The sequence below is a fragment of the Plecotus auritus genome (assembly GCF_963455305.1).
Source record: "Plecotus auritus genome assembly, chromosome: 3".
Classification (NCBI taxonomy): Eukaryota; Metazoa; Chordata; class Mammalia; order Chiroptera; family Vespertilionidae; genus Plecotus; species Plecotus auritus.
In genome coordinates this window covers 40,825,968-40,842,177 of record NC_137772.1, presented here as the reverse complement: position 1 = coordinate 40,842,177, position 16,210 = coordinate 40,825,968, and the positions used below count along the sequence as shown (strand labels likewise).

The window sequence follows — 16,210 nt, the reverse complement described above, 5'->3', positions numbered from 1 at the left end:
AATACACAAGTTAAATCATTTGATTGATATCTTCTTGTTCCATTTTGTAGTTTTATCTTAACTAAAAAAGGTATATGCTGTCTCTTTCTATCCACAATTATATCTAATCAATTGTAAATAGTAATAGGAGGAGAGTTAATTAAAAATATAGTGTGTATGGCAGTTTTTAAGTTGTTTTTAAAATTAGTACTTTTAAAACAACTTGACCAAAAATCTGTCACAGAATTTTCAGACCCATTAAAACAAAATTTAATGAGAAAAAAATATGATAATTATGAAACAGTGAACTCAATTTTCCCAATTGTGTTCAACACCCTTTCAGTATACCAGGAACTATGAAAGACATTTAGATTTTCAAGAATTTTTTAATATGAAGCTTCATTGGACTCTACAATGCTAAAGCAACTGATTTAGGGGCAGAATTAACTAAAGGAGCAAGTTGTTTGACTATTTCAACCAGAACTTGAAAGGCAAGAGTAATTTCCGATGTTGCTGTGGTCAAGAGGGGAGCAGAAGGTGAAAGAAGTGGCAACTGACGGAGTAACTCACACACAAGATAATGAGCTGCTGTCTTTTCAAGAACTGACTGCATTATTCTGATTCTTAGTCAGCTACTCAGCTATTCAGCTATTTTTCTTTTTGGTTCCTGGCCTCATTTACTCCTCTCACTTTTTCAGAGGCAATTTAATTCTCATCCCAATTACAGTAATGTATCTCGATTGATTAACAGGCTTATATCAAATAAAATGTTCTGTGAGATAAAAAGTTTTGCTGAGAAATTTCTAAAAAGAAAATGTTTGCAAGTTGTCTAGTCAAACAAATTGCATCAAATTTGTATATCTTTTATACTTATAATTTCAGTTTTATAAATTGCATATTACTATGGGAAAATGCTTAGCTCTGATATGGGCTCCTATACCACTATTATCATTCCCATCATACTTATCAGTGTCTCAGACAACACACTCAGGGCAAGCATCTTGACTGAGATACTAGCACATAATCCGCCAAGCATCTTATTTAGAGAATGAATCCTACTCATGTTGGAATAAGAGTGAAAATAATGGAAATAGTAGTGTGAATAAAATTTTTAAACTGAGTGGTGTATGGTATACACTGCACAACAAGCCTAATCGTGCTTCAATGAGAAGGAAGCAGAGAGGCTACTGAGTACAGCTACAGAGACCAGCCTGTGTAGTGGGAAAGGCCCTGGCACAGAGTTCAAATAAAAACGTACATGAATGAAAAAATTCTTAACTTCTGAATGCATATGCTATATAAAATAGCTCTATATAAATGTCATTACCAGAAAACTATTTACTAGTTTTCACCATTTTCTTCATAATATAGGTTCAAATGTAAACATATATATATACTAGAGGCCCGATGCACAAAATTCGTGCAAGATTAGGCCTTCATAGCCCCAACTGGCTCATCCCCAGCTTTGTCCAGAAGGTCGTCCGGAAGGTCCTCTGGATGGTTGTTCCACTGTACTGCCGTTCAGTTGATTTGCATATTATGCTTTTATTATTATACATTTCCCTATTTTCCTCTTTATTACATGGAGATTTTGTAAAAATATTTTCAGAGAGAAAATATAAACACATAAATTAAAATGGGAGAAAACCAATGTTCCCTTCAACCATGCCACTTTGGAAACTGAAATTCAGCAGGTTAAAGAATGCAGCCAAGATCAAGCTATGGGACAATGGAGCCAGCATCAGAAACCCTTCTTTGAACAAATAGTGCAGTGTTCTCTCCCCTTGTCTGTTTCCGATTATATCCTTCCAGTTGTTATCAACTGATTAACAGCATCATTTTACAAATTAAGAGTCTATTAGTTATGATAAAATAATATTGAAATGATAAATCTTTTTTCCCCTGAAGTCAATGTAAACAACTTCTAGATTTGTTTCTCTAAAATTTCCCTTCAGCATCAACTAGAACTGTAAAAATACTCAGAAGATTGAAAGATTATTTCTTATCCCAGAGGCTACTAATATTTCCAGGTGTTTTTACTACGTGGGAGGAAAAAATGCCTTATGGTCCTGCACTAATGTCTGGAAAAGATGTTAACTAAACACCTTTTTATTCCACAGCTCAGGCCCAGCTGAAAAGTTCTTTTTCTTGGAAATTTAAACTTATTTTTATTGCTGCCTGGGAATATTTAGTCTTCCTGAAAGCTTTGGTGTACATTTGACTATTTGAAAACCTGGAAGCCTCCTTTTAACTGAAAATATTATCCAAGTGGGTTTTAAGTGAAATTGAGATTTTTTAAAATTCAAACTTGACTCTGGGTGATTGAACAATTAGTGTATACCACATATAAGGGGAGTTTTATAAGAGCTGCTGATTATCTGACTCTGGATTAGCTTTCTTGTTTGTTTCTTCATGACAAATATAATTTCCTTGCTGATTTTTATATTTTAGTTGCCTAAATTCATTTAATGAAAGGCTCTAAATTCTTTCCTTCCATTTTACCTGAAATACTGTCCTTTAGTTCAAATTGTTGAATTTTATCAGTGTATCAAACTTTAAAAAGTCATTCATTCATTCTTTTATTCATTTATTTATTCATTCAATCAATCATTCTCTAAGCAAATATTTGTTGAGATGCTGCTCTGCACCAGGTACTGGAGTTACAGCAAAGTACAAGGGAGCAAAGGTCCATGAGCTCATGGAACTTGCATCTAAATGTGGAATGGCTGATTATACACAGAAGGTAAAATAAACAAAAAAACATAATGTTAGACCCTGGTAAGGGCTGCCAAGAAAATAAAACAGAATTAAGGGTGCTTGGTCAGGGCAGCAGCTTTAGGCAGAGGTAGGAAGAAAGGAAAGAAAAAAAGGACAAATAAAGGAGGAAGGGAAAAACACAAACACACATACTCCTAAATAATAGATAAAATAAATAAATAAATAAATAAATAAATAAATAAAATAATTTTAAAAAACTTCTTGTTATCTCGTAAGGATCTGGTGTTATTTAGATTCATTTTGTATCTATAAAATGTCAGGAGGATACTAAAGTTTACAAATGTCATGTGACAACTGATCCAGAAACCACTACATCATCCAAATTCTCTGTTGACTTATAGATCTGTTATTTAAGTATTGCAGCATTTCCAATGAATTTATTTATGCCAAATATGTATATCTACACTAATAAAAGAGAAAGATGCAAATTGACCATACCTTCACGACACCCACCAGCCAATCAGGAGTGAGTATGCAAATTAACCCAACAAAGATGGTGGGTTAATTTGCATACACAGGCACCGAGTGGCCGGGCCAGGACACTTGCATCATTGCCATGGCGATGATGCAGGCATTCCATACCACCCCAGCCACTCCAGGTCTCTGGGCAGTGTGGGAAGGTGGAAAGGTGGCTCCGGGTTTGAGTGAAGGCAGAAAGGCAGCTCTGGGCTTGTGCAAAGGTGGAAAGGCGGCTCAACTATGTTATCAATAATTTGGATAAAGAAGGAGAAAATATATTCATCATAATTACTTTTGAAGGATGTGAGAAATATGAAACAGTATCCATAATAATTTTGACTGTCGGGATAAAAGAGCTGAAATTAGATACAATTGAACAAAGATAAATAACAACTTGTATTTTGAGGAAAATATATTTGTGAAAGCCCACTAATGGAGTAATGAGACAGTCAAAAAGTTAATTTTATTATCAGTTTATTAGTAGAAATATAGTATATGAACTGAGTGCTGAAAGTACCAATCTATGAGTTAGAGTCCAGCTGTGGGCAAACTATGGCCCGTTCGGCTGTTCTATCCTGCCCGCGGAGCCAAAAGAGCAGAGGGTTCTCTTGCTCTCCCCTCTGCTCCTTTACTTTGAATTTATATTAGTTCACACAAATACTCCATCCATGCTTTTGTTCCAGCCCTCCGGTCCAGTTTAAGAACCCATTGTGGTCCTCGAGTCAAAATGTTTGCCCACCCCTGAGTTAGACCCAGGCAATAGGATGCTCCTCCCTCCCTCCCCTGTCTTTGGAATATACATTCTGCCCACTGTTCCAACAAGGGGAACAATTTTCAAGGATACAGCTTTGAGAGAGCAATGTGTTGTTGAGAATATCTGGATGGTGCATGTGACTGAACTCAATTAAGGCCTCTACATAAACTTTTAAGATTCTGGTGGGAGGGTGTGGAGATCTATTTGTCTTGTGGCAATTACCCAAGAAAAGTCTCAATTGCATCTGGAGTGGTCTGACTCTCTCTTTGGTCTCTTGTTGCCCTCTATGTGTAGGAGCCAGTTTACAGAAAAACAATTCCACACACATTAGACAACCCCTACTTTATGGTCTCAGTTGTGCATATTATACTTTACAGAAGCATCCTCACCAGACAAAGCAAAAACACTCAGAAAATCAGAGTATTGAAGGCTTGAAGTTGTAATAGATGAGGAAGTGGTGATAAAAATGAGAATATCTTGAGAAGGGTAGAATTATTTGGAGAGTATGATGGGACTGGGGCACATACATGTTATAGCTTAAAATATTTTCAGCAAGGCTATGGCCAGGCTACATAACCTCTTGGAGCAGATCTAAAACCAAGGGGTGAAAACGTTAGAGCCACTTTTACAAAGAGTTGTGTTCTTCTGAATGTTTGTTTTCTTAATGAGTCTACCTAATCATTTGGTAGTTGTATTGCATATTGTCAACAAATATAGTTTTGAATTAGATAACCTTTTATTTTATTTTAATTTTCAATTTATTGATTTTTTTTAGAGAGAGAGAGGAAGGGAGAGAGAAAGAATATTCAATTTGTTCCACTTATTTATGCATTTGTTGATTGATTCTTGTATGTGCCCTGATGGAGTTCGAACTTGAAACTTTGGCATATCAAGATGACACTCTAACCAACTGAGCTAACTGCCCAGGGCAGATTAGATTACTTTTTTACCTTAAAAAAAAAAATCCCTTGAATCCTTAGATTCTGTGATTTTGTGACCTGCAGAGTCAAAGACTACATTCAAGGACTAAGATGTTTTCAATTCCTTTGAGTTTGGTTCCAGATGCTGGGGGTCCTTCCAGCCTCCCTCCACTGTGCATCTACTACCCTGGCTTTCTTCAGAGCTCTCACAGGGTCTTCAGAGTCAATGAGAGACTTGGGGCCTTCCATTCAGCAATGGAGCTCAACATCTGCTCTCACTAGAATGTGTGTTCTTGAAGTGTCTGCAAACAGGGAGATGGGAGATAGTAGGTATCTAAGACTTTGGCAGAAGTACAAAAATACCAACAAAAAGTTTGCTATAAGGAGAGAATTTTAAGTTGCTCTTTTTATTTTGACATAGTTTTTGTGGATCCAAGACTTTCTACTGAGTCAGCCACAATAAAACTATTTCAACTTACTGGGAATATTACTTCTGAGTCACAGTAATATAATGATCAGAACATTTAAATGTTTTCAGTCACTAGTACATACTATCTTTACATCATAGCAGCATACTCTTAATGATAATATTTTTTATTGCACACCACACTATGAAAATACCACAAGTTAAAGAAATTTCTTTTAATTCATGAAAGAAATGTTCAAACATCAGGTCCCAATTTCACAATGATTCTTTTTTTCCCTCAGAAAATATGCAAACAGTAAGTAATTCATGACTCATTTATTAAAAGTCCCATGATTTCAGTGTAAATTCCTAGTGAGGCTTTGGAATTGAGGCTTCCCTTCTACTATTCTCATATTCTCTGAGTCACTAAGGTTTTTAGACATTGGCAGGAGAGCCTGTTCCTACGTCCTCATAGTGTTACACGTGGCTAGGAAGGAATATAATGTCAGAACTTGAACGGTGAGTATAAATACCATGCTTAGATCCAGGCATCTATGGCCCCAGCCCTCAGCCCTGGGCTTTGCAAGGCTCCTCCAATGGTGATGTGCAAATAGATTTCTCAGGATATTGTTAAAATATACCTTGTGATTCAGGAGGTCTGGGGTTGGGACCTGAGAACTTGCATTTCTAACAAGTTCCCAAGTGCTGCTGCTGCTGCTTCAAGTTCACAAATCCACTTTGAGAATTATTGGTTTAATGACTCCCTCTGTCTTTCCTCCAAACACACCCCCTCCCTATAAGGTGCGTCTTTCATGCAATGCAGGGAACCTGCCAAACCAAAAACTATGTCGTTCCTTCTAAAGCGCGACTCCAAGAATTCCTTTCCCAGATCACTCTCTGGCTTATGCACACTTTTCCTCAGTCTATACACACTATGGTAGATCCAGCCACCAGCCTGTACATGTCAGGGTCTGAGGGCTGACGAAGGGAGAGCTATTTGGAGGAGGCTTAGCTGTGTGGGCTGGGATGTGCCCCAGACAGAGCTCCTCCTGGTGCAGACTGTGGCTGAGGAAGAGAGAGGGAAGGGGTGGGCTCCAGCAGGCAAATGTTGGGATGGTCTTATATCTGTTTAAATAACTGACAGGGAGAAATCCCACCCTGTTATAGCTTATTCCAATTTTAAGGTCATAGAATCACAACTTGGATAGTTCTACTCATGGGGATCCATTGCATCCAAAGTGCTCTTCTGAGAACATGGGAACAATGTTTTCTTCCTTTCCATATAACCCTCCACAGCAATTTTCCCCAATGACCACACAATTTAGGGGACAGTGTGTAGTGTGTGGGGTTTGAGATTCCACAGATTTTAGCTGAAATCTCGCTTTAACTTCTTGTGTGATTTTGAGAGCATCGGTTACTTTTGCACAAGAGGCCATTCTTTGCCCTCAGTTTCTTGATCTTTAAAATGAAAATACAAATGCTTTCCTACTCTCTTGCACCTCTTCCCCATTTACACCCAACATCTACTTATCTTTCATCCATTAGCTCAAACGCCACCATATTGATTAGATCAGGTGCCTCTAGATAATCTGGAAGTCACTGCACTTTTTCATTGCATTTGCAAACCTTTGTCCTTTAATATTTGTCTTTTTGTTTTGATTAATGTCTATTAACCCACTGGATATCAAGAGCAGGGGCCATGTCTCCTTAATTTCCTTAATTATGTCCTCTCTATCTGGCACAGAGGCCGGAATCTAATAGATGCTAAATCCATGCTTGCTAAATGAGCAAACAAGTGTTTGGTTATTGTCACATTTAGAGATAAAATATACTAAGTGACTGGCACATAGTAGGTGCTTAATAAATGACATGGATGAGTTTTCAGTGCAATTGCTATTATAATTAGACATTTTATCTTGTTTCCTTATACTTGATTCATGGAGGAAAATGGGGTGAATTTGGGACAACCATGATTTGCACTGTCCAAGTCAAGGAAAAAATGTGGTGTGATAAACTACTGGCTTGAACAACTACAATCATGATACACTTTTCAAAGGCTCAAGAAATGAAAAACCCACAATTTAAAACAAAGGGAAAAAGTACAAGTAAAAGTTTTGTCAATTTTGCTAGTTCCTCAGAACTCATGCCCCAAATAGTGCATCTTCTTAAAAGACATGTGGTGGATAACTCCTTTACCCAAGTCCTCAGGCTGACATCCTCTGCCTCCTCCACCTCCCCCTCACTTCTTGGGGATTATTTTATCTGTCCCTTCAATATCAGCCAGCCCAAATATTATCCTGTCAAATATTTCTGGGGCCTGTACTTGAAGAGACATTTCTTTTTTTAATGTCAAAATAAACCATCTGCTTGTACAACTGTTTCTAATTACTTTCCTGCCTAAACTCTCCACTTGAGGGGTTTGGCACCAGCACCCCGCCCAGAGCGGTGCTGCTGCCCAAATCTTCACAGGCGGCTCATCAACGCACTTGCAGCTCCCGGCAGAGCCCGGGACCTGCACGCCTGAGTGTCGGTGTGTCCTTCTGCCCTGCCTTCTGCTGGTGGCACCTCGCCCTCCTGAAGCCCCCCGTCACCCCCCGCTGAGAGCCCCTCCTTGCAGAAGCACAGCTCGCCTCCACAGTCCGGGAGCTCAGCATGCGTCCCGCAGGCTTCAGGAACTTCTTGCTGCTGGCATGCTCCCTCCTCTTCGCGGGGCTGTCAGCTGTTCCTCAAAACTTCTCGCCATCTCTGAGGTAAGTTTGGTTTGTTATTCAAGACGGACTGCCCTGCTTTGTGTGGCAGGGCTCAAGCCTGCAGGGTGGCTGCCCTACGGAAGTTGGACACAGATTGAATGTTTTCAACCTGCTCCCGTTCCTTTCTTTATATCTATGCCGTGCGTGGCTTCTCTTCTGTTCTTTTTGCTTGTACTTTGGAAAAAAAGAATCACTGAATAAATAAATAATTTCCTCCTAGGCCAATACATATCTGGAGGAATTTCTGCCATGAGTTAAAGGCAGTTCTATCTATGTGTATCAATGTTTTACACTTTGTATTACATTTGTAAGAGACTGAGGCACATTGCAAAGCTAAGCTTTTAAAAAGTATAGTTTATAAGCACTGCTTCATGCAACTTTAAAAAGCTGTTTGTCTTATGCTATCATAACATGTATAGCCCTTTCTATATATTCATTTCTTCCTTTTCATAAACTGCCCCTGGCTATCAGGGAGTAATGGGACTTTTCAAAAATAACTGAAAAGTCAGCTAAGTGTCAGACTTTGGATTAATTTGAATTTAATCTTAATGTGCATGTAAGATTCGGGTACAAACTTCCAAGGGGCAGGGCTGGATCACCTCTATCCAACCGGAACAAGGTCCTATTCCTAGGTGGGCAGGTCATCGCTTAGACATTTTGGGTCATGGTCATTTCTCAGGTGATAGCTTATGGGTGGTGCCCCTTGCCTGGGATACCAGGGCACTTCTAGAGGAAGGCTGGCCCCCAGAGCAATGTGGGGCCTCTTGGGGTTCTGTCTGCATCTGGGTGGGCATTGGGAGGAAACGTGGGCTCGGAGGAGTAGGAGCAGTGTCTGTGCTTGACCAGGGCCCTGCTGTGGTTTGTCGCCCATGCAGAAGCGGGCCAGGTGCCACGTGCAGGCTGTCCCGGGCCGAGTCCGAGCGCCGGTGCAGGGCGCCCGGGCAGCCCCCAGGGGGCGCTCTGTGCCACGGCCGGGGCCGGTGCGACTGCGGGGTCTGCATCTGTCACGTGAGCGAGCCGGGCATGTACTTCGGGCCCCTGTGTGAATGCCACGAATGGGTGTGCGAGACCTACGACGGGAAGACCTGTGCAGGTAAGGGAGGGCGCTGTCTCCGCTCTCTGACTCACCAGCACCCGCGGGAGCGAGGAAACTCTTCCTTGTGGGGTTGCTGCCCACAAGGGGAAGGGGGCAGAGAAGTGTAGGGACAGACCTCTGCTCACAGCCCTCAAGGAAGTTACTGCCATCCCAAACGTATTCTTTTGTTAGTCAATTCTGGAATTATGCATGACAATACTTTCCTCCACCCTAGGCTTCAAACTTAAGTGGAAATAATATTTGCAAAACTCATTCACTTACTTATCTCACTTGTCTCTATTTTAGTGTCTTATTACAGACTAAACCTCCCAACTTCCTCACAAATGGAGTTCTTTTGCTGGGTTCCCCACTAATGTTAATCATAATATTTGCAGAACATAAGCCTGAGTTTTATTTTTACTAAGGCAATACAGGGAAATGATATTTTTCTAAATTCCAGGGTGGGGCAGGCGGTGTCTTTGAACTCTGATTTGCCCTCTCATACTTAGGATATAGTTCACAGATATAAGTGCATATCAGGAACTGTGACAAGGAAAACATAAGTCTTCCATATTTACTTAGAAGCGACTACTTTTGTACTGTTTTAGCTGCTGGAAATTTTTAGCTGCAATGAAACTTGTTATTTTGTAAAGGTGCAGTGAAAATAAATTCATTACCTTGCACATTTTTAAAAAATATGTTTTTATTGATTTCAGAGAGGAAAGGAGAGGGGAGATAGAAACATCAATGATGAGAGTGAATCATTGAGCGGCTACCTCCTGCAAGCTCTACACTGGGGATCCAGCTCGCAACCCTGGCACGTGCCCTGACCAGGAATTGAACTGTGACTTTCCGGTTCATAGGTCGGTCGATGCTCAACTACTGAGCCATGCCGGCTGGGCACCTTGCACATTTTTAAGTGATTTGGGCCCTGATTTTGGAAAGGGTCAAGGTATTTCTTTATAGAGAATGCCCCACCCTCCACCAGTTTTACCTAAATATGCCATTTACTTAAGGCCAAGAACCTCAATTAGGTCATTGTGAATGATACAGGCACTCGGTTAGTATAAGGACAACACAATGCTTTCCAACCAGGGTTTGGCATATTTGTAGGAGGAAAAAAAATCACAACTTATTTACCCACAATATGTCTAAGAATAGAGTCCAACACTAACATACAGAGATCAAGAATATGTTTATAGCAAAATGCTTTTTTCTTGGCACCTGGGCCCAGGAGAGCATAGAGGGAATACTTAATATGCAGGCTGCTTGGCAGTGGAAAAAATAGTCATAGAAGTAATTCAGATGGGCACAGGTGCTTCTATGTGATTTGTTTACGCTAGGAAGACTGTGGCTCAACCCTTTAAAAATAGTGAATGCCACAGCTTGTTATTTTAGCTTCATCACTCCCATAAGCTTCAATATTTAGCTTTGGAATGAAAGCTAAGTATTGTCTAATATTTCATTCCAAATTCAACTTCTACCCTGCTTTTCTGGGTTTTATTGCCTCTGGCAAGGCCTCTTCAATATCATGAGTTCTGAATACATTTTTTAAAGGACATTTTCTATTGTTCTTTCATTGGGAAAGAAAAAGCAAGCTGTAGTCTTCAACCAGTGAACTAGTCATCAGATCATCAGCTAAAACCAGAAGAAGCTTCTCTGGTTCCTGTCTTTAAAATTATGGAGACAGAACGCTGTGGTATACTGTGTTCTTATTTATCTTCCATGGAAAGTGATTTGTTGTTTAACCATAACATCTTAGTCATTGCATTCCTTCCTCCCTGGTATAAAATGCAGTACTGAGTCACCCATGGCTTTGCTTGTGTGTTCATTCCTGTAGAAGGCAGTCTATGTCTCTTCATTTCAAGGTCAAATGAAATAACTGCTCATTTTCCATTCTCATCACTCTGACTGACGCCCTTTGAGGCCTGTGCTACAGGGCCTGGTGCTGAATCTGCCCCTGCAAATGCTCTGACTATCTTTGCCTGGTCCAAGGAGGAAATCCTTACGTACAGACCAAAAGACTGCCTTGCCAGCTTGCCCACTTATTCTTTGCTTTAAACTTAGCTTCTCAATTTCATCTTCAGTTGTTCCCCCCTAGCCAGTTTGCTCAGTGGAGAGAGCGTCAGCTTGTGGACTGAAGGGTCCCAGGTTCGATTCCAGTCAAGGGCACATGCCTGGATTGTGGGCTCAATCCCCAGTAGGGGACATATAGGAGGCAGCCAATCAATGATCTCTCTCATTATTGATGTTTCTATCTCTCTCCCTCTCCCTTCCTCTCTGAAATCAATAAAAATATATTAAAAAGAAAAAGAAGTAGTTCCAATATTATAGCTAGTAACATTGAAACATAGCAGGTTGTCTTTTTTAAAAAATATATTTTATGCATTACTGTAATAATACTATGTTTTATACATATACACATGTATAAACTAAGCACTAATCTTGCACAAAATACTGTTCTATGTGGTTTACATATAGTAAACCTCACGACAATTATGTAATATAAGGACTGCTATTATCCCATTTTATAGACAATGAAATCAAGTTTAAGTAACTGCCCAAGTTCACATAGCTGATTTAAATTCTGGAAAATTTCCTCCAGTGGCCAAAGTGTTAACCATCTAAGATACACTACCAGAGCAGAATTTTATTTTCTTCACAGAGGTTGGAGAGGTCTCTGGAAGCTACTCTATTTCCAGAAAGTACCTACAAGGGCTTATCCTAGAGGTGAAGGCCGAAATGCCCATCCTATATAATAAAACCCTAATATGCAAATTGACTGAACGGCAGAATGACTGTTGGAACAACTGGTCGCTATGACCACGACAGGGCAGACACTCAACGCAGGACTGCCCTCTGGTGGTCAGGGCGCTCCCACAGGGGGAGCACTGCTCAGCCAGAAGCCGGGCTCACAGCTGGTGAGCGCAGCGGTGGTGGTGGGAGCAAGGTGTCCTGGACTGCAAAAGGGATGTCTGCCTGCCGGCTTAGGCCCAGGAATCAGGCCTAAGCCGGCAGGCGGACATCCCCCAAGGGATCCCGGACTGTGAGAGGGCGCAGGCCAGGCTGAGGGACCCCCCCCCCATGCACAAATTTCGTGCACTGGGCCTCTAGTAAAACATAAAAGACAACCTGCTGCCCTAGCTGGTTTGGCTCAGTGGATAGATGGATGGATGGATGGATAGATAGATAAATAGATGGCTTGGCTTTGTATTTGTTGGGCATTTGACTCAGTGAAGGCAATTTAGTTTTCTTAGTGTAGTCTGGTCCTGTTGTTATTGATCCAAAACTCAAAAGGTTGAGCAAGGATAGCTATTTTGGCCCAGTCTCACAGCAGCTGTATGAGATACACCATGCCCTTTTAAAGTTAGGTCCATTGGGATTTTAATACTGTGAATCACAAGAAACATAGTTATTTTAGTTTGAGCTGGTTGAAAGTGATTGCGTTTACAAGATCACAAGTGGTCTATTTCTTCCAGTATCCACTTGTTCCTGGCCCATGCATCTTCCTTAGACTTCAGTAGCATGAAGCCTGGCCCAATGATTGGTCATGTGGGTGTTATATTATAATAAGGAGTAACCTAATTTTTGTGAAGTATGTCTTGAAGAATAGTAAAGTGTTTGGTTACATAAAAAAAAACAACCTTTCAGTTAATATTTCACGGTATCCCTGGAAACCCCCAAAAGCTGTGATTACACTTAAATAATTGATTTCTTAAAAAATCTTTTCTAATCACTTTTAATATAACTAGGTCTACAGTTGTATGTTAAACAGTTTATTCTTACATTATTTTTTAACTAGAGGCCCAGTGCATGAAATTTGTGCACTGGTATGTGTGTGTCCCTCAGCCCAATCTGGGACCCCTCAGGGGATGTCCTGCACCCTCTCCAATCTGGGACCCCTGTGGAATCGGTCCTAAACCAGCAGTCGGACATCCCTCTCACAATCCGGGACTGCTGGCTCCTAACCACTGGCCTGCCTGCCTGCCTGGTTGCCCCTAACTGCTTCTGCCTACCAGCCTGAATGCCCCCTAACCACTCCCCTGCCGGCCTGATTGACACCTAACTGCCCTCCCCTGCAGACCTGGTCGTTCCCAGCTGCCCTCCCCTGCCGGCCATCTTGTGACAATGTGGGGAGGCCATCTTGTGATGACATGGGGCAGCCATATTGTGATGGCCATCTTCTGATGGCGTGGGGGTGGCCATTTTGTGACAACATGAGGGCAGCCATCTTGTGATGGTGTGAGGGTCAATTTGCATATCACCTCTTTATTACATTGGATTATTGTATTATTTTCCATACTAACAAATGTAAACCTACTTTTGCCATACCCCCTGTGTGTGTGTATGTGTGTGTGTGTGTGTGTATTTTATATATATATATATATATATATATATATATATATATATATATATATATATATACATATATATATATCACAGTGTCACAGAGTTTCAGTTTTGCCCAGGTGGTGTGGCTCAGTGGTTGAGCATCGACCTCTGAACCAGAAGGTCATAATCCAATTCCCATTCAGGGCACATGCCTGGATTGTGGACTTGATGCAGGAGGCAGCTGATCAATGATTCTTTCTCATCATTGATGTTTCTCTCTATCCCTCTCCCTTCTTCTCCGAAATCAATAAGAATATATTTCAAAAAAAAAAAGAATATATATTTTTTAAAAAGAGTTTCAGTTTTAATAACTGGGAAGAGCTAACTGAATTTAGCAAACACTTACGACGTGCTGTATATATCTGTTTGCTATTGAAGGGGGACAGAAAGTTGAGGAGAGCTTCCCATTGAGTAGGGAGGTCAAGAGGAATACCAAATACCTATAATTCAATGCAGAATATAATTTCTACACATTTATTTGAGGATTCCTTTAAGGCAGAAAGTAAATGTTGTGGTATTATGGTTAGACATTCTGGAGAATGTGGTAGCACATACATCTTTATGTTTAGGAAGGTTTTTAGTCCAAAAGGTGGATCGTAGGAATTCTGAGTGAATAAAAGTTCAAGCAAAGGCATAGAGGCAGAAAAGTATGTGGGTATGTTTGGGGAATAGTGACGGATTCTAGGTTTGGCTTGGCTGGATCCAGGGCTGTGGGGAAAATAGAAGATATATTAAGAGTTATAGATGGATATATTGTGGAGGACTTTGAACCTGGATGTGAAGTTTGTGCTCAGGTAAACAGCATATGGGAGCCATGAAGTGGATGAACATGGGAACTGTGGTTAATGCTCAAACTCATGACAGGTAATGTGGTGCCTGAGGGCACAGCAAATTGGAGTAGACACTCCAGGAGAGGAACTCCGTTTAGATGCCACTTATAGTATAGTCCAACTGAGGGAGAATACAGTTTGAATTATGATGAATTTTAAACACTTTGAAACCTGCTCCTTAACACCGTCTCCAGTAAAGGAATGTGTTGAACAGACAGACTCTGATTGCCTTCTTTCATGTACTAAGTATTTTCATCATGGTCCTAACATCTCTTGTAATTTCTATTTATTTTTTTAATTCTCATCCAAGGATATGTGTGTTTTGTTGTTGTTGTTGTTTTATTTTTTTATTTTTAGAGTGAGAAGATAGTACAGAGAGAAAGAAATATCAATTTAAGAGAGAAACATTGGTTGGTTGCCTTCCATATGGGCTCCGACTAGGGACTGAACCTGCACACCTTTTGGTGTATGGGATGACACTCCAATCAACTGAGCCACCGGGCCAGGGCTCCTGTATTTTTGGAGAACGCATTCAGGAGTCCCCCACTACTAGCTCACTCACGCACTTAATGCAGTCCTCTTGTTTGAGCTCTACCCTCCCTAGGTTCATCCGTTTTGGATAAGGGTACCTTGTTTTATGCCAAGGGACACATAAAATTTAAAGGTTTCCATCTTCTGGAAAGTGCCAGACCTGCACACCACTTTCTCTCAACTGCTCTGCTTTATGTGCACACCACTCTGCAGCTCCACCACAGAGACCAAAACACATTGGCTTTGAGCCAGGCCATTCCCACACTTTGATAATCTAAGAAGCATATTTATAATATGATGGTCCTTAGGTCAAATAGTGTCACTGTGACAAGTTCAGCAGTTATTTTTTTAGTAAAATTTCCCCAGAAAGAAAGAGGAGCATATGGGAACAAAATTATTAGTGTTAAAAGTTTTAAATTTGCAAAGCATAAACCTCCTTCATTGGGTTCTCAAAATTCAATGTATTTGGAGACATGATGCTAAAAGTGACATCCCATGTCTCTTGGAATCATAACGCCCCCTCCCAAAACAAACAAACAAAAAACTGCTCAGCTCTCTGGGCCTCAGACACAGATGTTAAATCTGACCAGTGACTCATGCTCAGGGTTTGGAGGTGGGTAATCAATGCCATAGAAACAGAGATCCCAGATATAGCCCTTTTGTCTGAAGAATTTCCTGTCTGAGGAGTTATGAAATGAGACAAGACATTTTCCTAAGTTCTATCTCCTTGTTCATGGGTCGACGCTCAACCACTGAGCAACACAGGCCAGACCTTTCCCAGTTCTTAAAGCTAAATATGGACATGGAATAAAATCCTGGCCAAAAAGATGTAAACGGCCAGAGCTGGCTTGCAGAGGTATTTGTTTTGCCCGTGCACCTTTCTCCACCAGCAGTCCTTTGAATCAAGAGATGAATAAGGTGACCACCTGTGAGGCTGGCTTAGCCACAAAACAGGAATCTGGCTTTTGAGAGACACTGGGGAGCTGCCATGCCAGTCCTGGACAGCTGCCTCTGGACTGCTTTTGCACATAAGAATAATAAAACTTTTATCTTGTTTGCCCCTGTCATTTTGGTGTTTCTGTCATTGGCAGCTAAGTGTAAACCTATTTGAAGCAATGGTTTTATTCTAGAAGTTCACAACTATTAAAATAAAGCAAGAGTAGAGTATGCATAGTGATTGAGAGCTTGAGTTCCTGAGACCTATATGGCTGGGCTTCACACCAGTTTACCTGGTATTTAGACTTCAGCAGTTTGGAAAAACTCCGCGAGACTCCGTTTGTTCATCTCTACAATGGGGTATAATTAACACCCTGGGGAGGGTTATTGTAAAGTTTAA

The 16,210-nt window shown here is 40.7% G+C and overlaps 1 protein-coding gene across 1 annotated transcript in view; it reads left to right on the top strand.

The window, feature by feature from the left end:
• Positions 1–7,735: 7,735 nt before the first annotated feature.
• Positions 7,736–16,210, top strand: part of ITGBL1 (integrin subunit beta like 1) — a 209,698-nt gene continuing 201,223 nt past the window's right edge. The window contains exons 1-2 of the mRNA XM_080660967.1: positions 7,736–8,046; positions 8,922–9,139. Of these exons, the coding sequence (XP_080517093.1) occupies positions 7,949–8,046; positions 8,922–9,139 (316 nt within the window). The 5' untranslated portion in view covers positions 7,736–7,948. The remainder of the gene's footprint in view (positions 8,047–8,921; positions 9,140–16,210) is intronic.